The sequence below is a fragment of the Triticum aestivum genome, chromosome 3B (assembly GCF_018294505.1).
Source record: "Triticum aestivum cultivar Chinese Spring chromosome 3B, IWGSC CS RefSeq v2.1, whole genome shotgun sequence".
Taxonomy (NCBI): Eukaryota; Viridiplantae; Streptophyta; class Magnoliopsida; order Poales; family Poaceae; genus Triticum; species Triticum aestivum.
The window spans coordinates 542,422,389-542,430,794 of NC_057801.1; the positions used below are offsets into that span (position 1 = coordinate 542,422,389).

The 8,406-nt window shown below is 43.3% G+C and overlaps 1 protein-coding gene across 1 annotated transcript; it reads right to left on the bottom strand.

Annotated features, from left to right (window-relative positions):
• Positions 1-1,123: 1,123 nt before the first annotated feature.
• Positions 1,124-6,880, bottom strand: LOC123070801 (28 kDa heat- and acid-stable phosphoprotein). Its single transcript, XM_044494140.1, has 8 exons — positions 6,613-6,880; positions 5,833-5,870; positions 5,466-5,546; positions 5,297-5,380; positions 4,996-5,030; positions 4,362-4,447; positions 3,995-4,060; positions 1,124-1,421 (listed from the first exon to the last, which is right to left on the bottom strand). Exons 1-8 carry the CDS (start codon positions 6,677-6,679, stop codon positions 1,387-1,389), a joined length of 492 nt encoding a protein of 163 aa, XP_044350075.1. The 5' UTR covers positions 6,680-6,880; the 3' UTR covers positions 1,124-1,386.
• Positions 6,881-8,406: the final 1,526 nt, after the last annotated feature.

The following is an 8,406-nucleotide window of genomic DNA, read 5'->3' on the forward strand; positions in this document are numbered from 1 at the left end:
ACAATGAATTATGATGTTTCATTTTTGCTACTCCCTTCATTCCTTTTTTATGTCAAACTTTCACTTGTAATTTTGGTCAACAAAATATGGATTATATGTCATAAAAACTGTATCATTGGAAAGTTATTTCAAATGTGCACCTAATTCGTTTGGAGTTCTATAAATCGAAAATCAAAATTTTCAAGTTTCAAAAAATTTGAAAACAATCCACATGTGCATATAGATGTATTCAAGTACATGTTTGTAAAGTTTACGATGAAATCCATGTGAGCTATAGAAAAAAAACACATGTGAAGTTTAATGATTTTGTTATTTTTGGTTACCTCGTACGTATTGCATGTAAATTTTACACATGTTAATTTTTTTCAGAATTCTTGAAAATACATTTTTTTAAAGAAAATAGGAGCTTCAAAATGCCATACTCCGTGCTGAAACTAAGATTTGGAGGACAGATTCACAAATATATATACTCCAGTAAACACTATTCTTTTCAAAAATATTATTTCGTATACCTCCAAATTTTCTGAAAACAAATACACGTGTAGTATGTGGTTATGAATTATTGTCGTCAATATATATTTTCATATGTGGCGTATCAAAACATATAAATACATAAATCAAAATGGTCTCCTATTTGTTGTATTTGGGTCAAAAATGAGAAGAAAAAAATTTATGCATGGAAAAATGAGATGTTAAGGCATGTAGTGTCCGTGCAGCATCCTTACTTGAAGCAGTGGCACGAGGTTGCCCGTTGGCTGCGGCACTGGCGATGTTAATTGAGATGCTAAGGCATGTAGTGTCTTATCTCAAGTCATGCATGTAATTTTAAGATGACAAAAGAATATGTCTACAATGTGCTATATTTTTGTTTTATCTTTAATAACTAGCTATTTTCTTAAAACATGGTGAGACAAATTGTGCTAAGCCATCTCTTAGATAAGAGAAGACAAGTCTATTCTTTTGATTTCTCTCTCCTATATCTCAGCATTTATCCTATGTGGCACCCCTAAGATAGCACCATTGTACATGCTCCTAATGAATGCGCTGACCACACCTGCCATCACATCACATCACATATGCTTCTGCTCATACAGCCACGTATCAGCTCGGGCCTCCAAACACATCAAATTTCAACAGTTATTTTCCATACCAATTTTTGAGTGAAAGCAAATCTCACATAAGCTGATCTCACTAAATGTGTACCCTGCCAAGCTCAAGTTTACAGCAAGCCACGCCGACAGGACTACTTTACACTTGTCAATGCACGGTTTTTATGGAAATGTAGATGATGGAATAGAGACCAGGGTTTAAATATACTAAGATGCATAGAAATAAATATCCAGCCAACACAGCTCAGCTTAGCTCATGCCTCCACCACCTTGGCAGTTATTTGCGCGCTTCGGTCTTCCTCTGTTCTTTAGCTGCAAACAACAGGATATGATTCAGTGCGCAACTCATAATATTCTCGAACTAAAGAATGTGATACTGTTTACAAAATTTTAGGGAAATGAAAATACGAACACTTTGTTGCGCATAAGAGACAAAATGATGTTAGTGCAAAGTACTCGCTCCGTCCGGAATTAGTTGCCACTCAAACGGATGTATCTAGACTTCCGTTTGAACGGCAACTAATTCTGGACGGAGGACGTGGTACAAATGGAGAGCCTCCCAAAAGATTCCCTTTCTTTTTCTCCCCGTGCTCCAAACGACTCTCCAAAATATTCTACTCGCCTATATTTATTAGTCTATTACCGTTTCTAACTACTTTTCAATAGATGTTATGCGAAGGTCACATAGTACTATTTGGCAGGTAGTCGTTCAGAGTTTGGTTGGTGTTACACTGCCTAGGAAAAATTGATGTCTGGCCTGAGCCTGAGAACTGGGTAGACAACACCGGAAAGTCAGCTCAGAAGCACACAACCCGGAACAAGCCGCCTTTCCCCTTTCCCCTTGCTCCCACGAGAGGTGAAGAGGGAGAAGGCTTCGTTTCCACCGTCGAAAGCCGGAGAGCCCGGCAGTTCCTCTTCCCTCTGGCGGCGGGGGGGAGGGGAACCCCGGCGCTTCGTTCCCAGTGTGTAGATAGGTTAGGTTTAGGATTTGGTCAAGGCAACGCTCTGGTGACGACGGTGTCTCATCAGCCTTTGGGGTAGATTCCTGCCGCTCTGTTTGGGCGGTGAGTTTAGGTTCTACCTCGCCGCCACGTGCGCGGTGACGGGGATCGTTTGCTCAGGTGTTGCCTACTCCGGCGCCGTCAGCGAAGATGGGACAGATGTGTACTGGAGATCTGGCCGACACGCGGTGTTGGCCCGTGCGGTAAGACGAGGCTCGGTGTCGGGTTTGTGGTCTGCGGCATGGGGCTTCGGTGGTCTCCTTCGTCGTGGTCGGACGGAGACGACGGAGTCGAGGACCGGCAAGCGTGGGGAGGATCCCCGGCCGACCGCTTCTTTGGCTCACAAAGCGGCTTCGACTGCAATGGCGTCTCTCCGGTTCAAGGTTGGATGGCGACTCATCCGCTTCCTTGACGACACTCCGACGGCGGTACGGATCAGCGTGGAGTGTTGGTGTTTTTGCATTTTGGCCCCCCGGGCTTTACTTATTTTTCTTGGGGCCTTTCTGCTGTGTTTCTGGCCCTTTCAAGTGAGGTTGGATGGCGACTCGTCCGCTTCCTTGACGACACTCCGACGGCGGTACGAATCAGCGTGGAGTGTTGGTGTTTTTGCATTTTGGCCCCCCGGGCTTTACTTATTTTTCTTGGGGCCTTTCTGCTGTGTTTCTGGCCCTTTCAAGTGAGTGCTGCATGTATGCTGTGTTTACAACTCGGGTAATGAACACGTGATTTCTCCTAAAAAAAAGGACTGGGTAGACAAGTGTGTGGCTCATGACCTAGCCAGATTATTAAGCATTCTAATACGAGGTAATGCCACTGTACAGTTTAGTCCATGTGAAGATAAAAAGTGCAGAAAAGTGACCCCTAAACTTGGCTTTCAGGATCAGTTTAGTCCGAAGTGAGGAATGTTAGAGAATCTCGTCCACAATGGCATGCTGCCAAGTGCACATACACCACATGTGTGAGGAAGCCAACGCCTCTTCCAGGCCTGGCTAATTTGCAGAGAAAAAAAAGCAAAATGTATGCAATTCCTGTCAAAAGGCTCCCAATTTCGTCACCACCTCCAAAACCCCCCAATCGCCAAATCCCTAGCTTCCGAAATTCCACTTTATGCAATCCTAGGGCCCAAATCCCTCTCTACATCTCGTGCACAATAGCAGCGGCGACTTAGGTGCGACGACGGCAGCATGCGAACAGAGCATCATGGCGCTAGCCTCTCCCTCTCCGATACTCATGTGTGCGTTGATAGTAGTAATGACAGTAGGTTCTAGGCGAATCACTGTTGGAAAGGTAGGTGATTGACGGTTGTTCATAGGCGACTCCCTCTTCGGTGGTCTATGACAGCTCTAGCGTGCAGATTTCTTCTTAGTATCATCTTGATTCGGGGGTTATTTGTTGGGTTCTAATTGTCTAATTTTCACACTCGATTGAGCCATATAGGACTGCTGCTACCTTGAGGAAGACAAGGGAAGAGGGGTGGAATCGTCTGGTCATGGAGACTGCAAAAAATGTCAGGGTACTAAATGCAAAAATTACATGGTGACCAGACGCTTCAGCTTCCTCCCTGTGTGCTTTCTGTCCATCATGGCATGCAATGCTAGTTTTCAAAAGTGCAGCTCCCTCCCTACCTCTGAACCATACAGAACTAAGTACCATTCACAACTCCTATTCCGTCACAAATCCCAAACTGCAGACCCCGTTATAGATAAAGAAGTTGGAGCTATTCAAAGGTATTAAAATGCCTTTTAGCAAAAAATATCGAAGGAACAAATACTCCAGCATGGGAAACTGATGAAACAGGTAGAGGTCAAAGATTATGTGAATACGATATGTAGGGCAATGATGCTGAGCTTAACATGAACAGTAGACAAATATCAAGGGGCATACCAGCTTTCTCCTCTTCGCGTTTCTTTGCAGCATCTGCTCTTTGCTGCCTTATTAAAGCAAGACGTTCTGCATTCGCAAAACAATAGTTATGGCAATCTGCAACTTCCACGAATGCTTCAATATTGAATGTATGCAGGGCTTTAAAAAGTTGATGATTATATATGATTGGGCAGTAGCTGTGAGTTCACTGCTGCTGATATCAATACTCTATTCACTCAGTTCATTCACAAAACACTACTCTCCTTATTGTGGTGTATGTTTCTATATGAGTCCAATCTTGTAGCAGTGCATGTGAAGTGTACATATATAACCATGGCCAAGAGACGCCAAGAGAAGATAGGTAAGCACAACATGGGAAAAATCTCACCCAAATCTTTCTTCGCCTGTTCTGTTTTCCCTTGCTCCTGAAGCTTCATATAGCGCTCATGAGATTTTTGTTTCTCAATCTCCTCTCTAAAAATAAACATGATAGCAGTGTGTCAGCAGAGTTGATGAAACGGTTTTTTTATAACAATGAAATGGGGCAGATCACAATGGTACGAACTTCGACATAATAGGTGTTGTGTTCTTTCCACTCACACACATACTCTCTCTCTTACAGTTTTACACGGAACTGTTTACCATGAAGACCATCTCTACAGAAAGGTGAGTGCCAACATAGTGACTAGAGACTAGAACAAATCTGAGATGTGCTACCTATAGACTCATGAGAACTTGCAAACCAGTGGGAATGATGTATAGAAGGTAATATGCTGACCACTAATATGTACCACCACATAGGTTTTGTTTATCTACTGATTCATCATATTGGTTTTTTTTTTTGCACCATTTGCCCAGAGGTTACAGTTAATGTTTCTCCATTTCTCAAGGTAGACACAGAAGCAGTGCACGAGCATTTGCAGCGAGATATGATACAAAAACAGAGTGTAAGACAGAAAACATGAAATAACCATCGCATTTCACAAATAGGAAAATAGCACAAGCTGATATAAGACAAGTACCTCTCACGCCTCGAGAGTTCAGTTGTCTTTCCAAGCTGAAACGTGCAAGCTTGGTTAGTTGGAGATATGTATGGCAATATTTTGTATCAACGTGTAAAGAAGATTTTAAAGCTCGTAAAGAGCTCCACTTCACTTTTCCTGATTGAAAATAGCTGGGCAACGCCATTTGTATGACAACATAGAAAAGGCAATGTAGGAAAAGACGAGGAAACTTAATACTATCACCAGTGTGGCATGGTATTTTATGATATTTAGCTACCAACAGTAAAGTCATAAATGCTTTTGGTTGTAACACACTTACATCAGCTTCTTTGGCTTTTATATTCTTTGCTTTCACCAGGTTTGGATTTTCGATTTGAATAACACCTTCAGTTCCTTTATGTTTCTGGAATATTATAAACTGAATCAGATTGGTAAACAATGAATCATGCACATGAACATGTACTTCCAAATGGATAAGTGCATACAACCTTCTCTTCACCGTCGTCTTCGGATTCTTCCTCCTCAGATTCTTCTACTTCTTCCTCTTCCTCTTCTGCTTCAGCTACATTCTATATTAAAAAATATAAATCGATGATCAGAAAGGAGTATATCATGATCACATTTGCATTAAAGTAAACACTTCATCTATATGCACTTAGAAACTCTTGATATTTTTCCCAAATGATTATGAAATCGGCTGTAACAATTGAAAAAAAAACTACACAATCAGATTAGCAAATATAGCACCTCAGTAGCTATATGTTATAATCAGAAGTTTATAATACAAGCACAACAAAGGCATAGGTAGCCTAATATTATGTTGATGAAATTAATTCAATTTCGGAAGGTGCAAACCTTCTTAAACGAGCGTGGACGCCCAGAAGTTCCAGAAGCTGCATTTAAAATATCAAATGTAAGTCAAAGCTACACACGAAAGAATAGCAAAAGTAAAATTGCCAAATACAAATGACTCAATAGTCACTGAGATGCAAACAAGTATATAAGAAGGCACCCAAAAAATGTTTTGTACAGGTATGCAAACAAATTCAAATGTAGCATGTGTCCTGCATAATGCCTCGAAAACGCTTACTCGTCTGAGACTAGATAAATACATGGTGCTATTGATTTCTCACTGCTTTTAAACTTCACAAATAAACTTTTCTGTGAAGCTCTGATAAGAGTGAAAGTGAATGGAAACTCCATTAACAAATCAAGGGAAGAAGCAAATGAAGTTCTCCAGCCATGTGATGGAGAAAGCATCAAAACCTTAGGGGAAAATACGCAAAATGTGTAGTCTATGAGCATCCAGACCAAACAAAAACGTTAACACTAAAGACGCACGGGATAGATCAAAGAACACCCCATCGTCGACAACCCATAGCATCATGTAATCAAATCGTTTTATGTTAAGCCGTGCCTCCTAGCAAAACCAAGCATGTTGACGTCACCACGAGCTACCCTTATCCTACCGGAACACCGCAACCAAGCGAAAGAAGAAGAAAAGCCTCCTCGCCGCAACATCAGATCAAGCAGTCGCCTCAACAACGGCGGCAGACAAAGCCGACGAGCTGGCACTGAATTTGACTACGACGGGACCGAACGGAATCGAGGAGAAGCGAGGGCTCAGTTCGTTACCGATCTCCTCCGGGGTGGAGAAGTTGCGGCGGCCGGTTGGCTTGCCCTTGAACTTGCCCCTGCCCATGGTGGCGGCGGCGGCGGCGGCGGACGAGGGGAGAGGGAGAGAGGCGTGTGGAGGAGAGAGGGGACGGGAAGCGGGGGTCGCCTAGTCTGTACGCTGGATGGGAATCGGGAAACCCTACTGTCACGACCGCCCTTTTACAGTGGTGGGCTGGGATGGGAATGAGATTCAGTGCAGAAATGGCCAATTGGGGAATTCGGGGGTTGGGACTTTTGGGGTGTGACTCGGGTGCGACCGCTCCACGGGAGGAAAAAAAAAGGTTTGTGAAATGAAATAAAGACTTAAAAAGTCGGAAATGTTAAAAGTCAGATGGCGGATTTTTAGGCATGCCGGATTGAACGTTTTCCGTGACAATTTATATTGACGTGAGGGTAACCAATTTAGTTTGCAAGTACAGTAATTTCCCAAAAGATAAATTTCGAAAAACAGTCTTTCTCTTGTTTTGGTCTTTGCGGCTATTTGGGTGACCAGAAAGAGCCTCGCTATGACATTTTTTCTGATCCTTGTTCGACACTACATATCAAATTGTCTACGGATGAAACAGCAATGCAACACGCCTCACTGAATCTCGCATCGTAATAGGGATGGCACCATGAAATGACGTACGTGCAATAGTTCAGGGCGAGCAATGACTTTCAAGGGTGGCGGTGTCTCGGTCTAGGGCCTCTTACCATGTCGATTCCTGGTCTGGTGGGCCGAGCTGAGGCCCCATAGGTCGGTTACATCTTGGGCCACGTTAAGCGACCCATGGAGGATTATACGAATACTCCAGAAGAGTTGATGTATAAGCCAGAGATATCGAGGTCGTGGAGGACTCTACCTCCACCGACGTAGCCAACTAGGAACTGTAACCATAGAACCCCCGCTATGCTATATAAGTTGGGGGTCGGGCTCGTCGATAGACACATTACAATCCCTTGGTATTCACCTATACTTTGTACACACCTCAATCGCAATATACACGAGCAGGAGTAGGTATAATCTCCACCGTGAGAGCCTGAACCTGGTTAAAACCTTACTTCCTGTTACCATCCAACCCAATCACCCGGCTAAGATACCCTACCAAGGGATCTGATGGATCTAGCTCTGACCGTAGGCTGGCATTCGTTGGGTTCAAAGCCTCTGTAGAAAAACATTTTTGTTTTTCACGTGCCGAAGGGGAGTACGACCCAGGGTACAAGCGATATTGGTCGGCATTCGCTCTGGGAGTCTCGAACGCATGCAAAGCGCGAAGTACGAGTGCCAGTAAGACCACGTGTTCTCATATTGTTTGTCGTCTTTCGTGCTAACACAACGATTTGGTGCAGATTTGATCGATTTCGTTTGGTTTGTTTCTTAATCTTTTTCAACCATCCTTATCTCATGAAATCCTACGGCCTAACCCTCTTATATACCGCTCCAAGGCCTTCCTTCTCACACATAACAAAACAAAGCTCTCTAACCCTTTGTCAAGTTTGTGTGCAGAGAAGCCATGGTGCGTTCATGGGATGATTAGTAAACTTCTTCTCGGGAAGAGGAGAACTGTGAGCTTGAAGGCCACAATCCATCACTTGGGATGAAGAGAGAGGGAGGGAGAGAGAGAGAGAGAGGCCATGGCGCATGGAGAGCAGTGATTCCTTATCTGAAGAAGAAACATATGATGTAATATTCGAAGATACAGAGGAAGAAGAGGAGGAGACCAACGAGAAATTGGGTGAGATTTCGTTTGAATTGAGTTTTCCCTTTGAGAT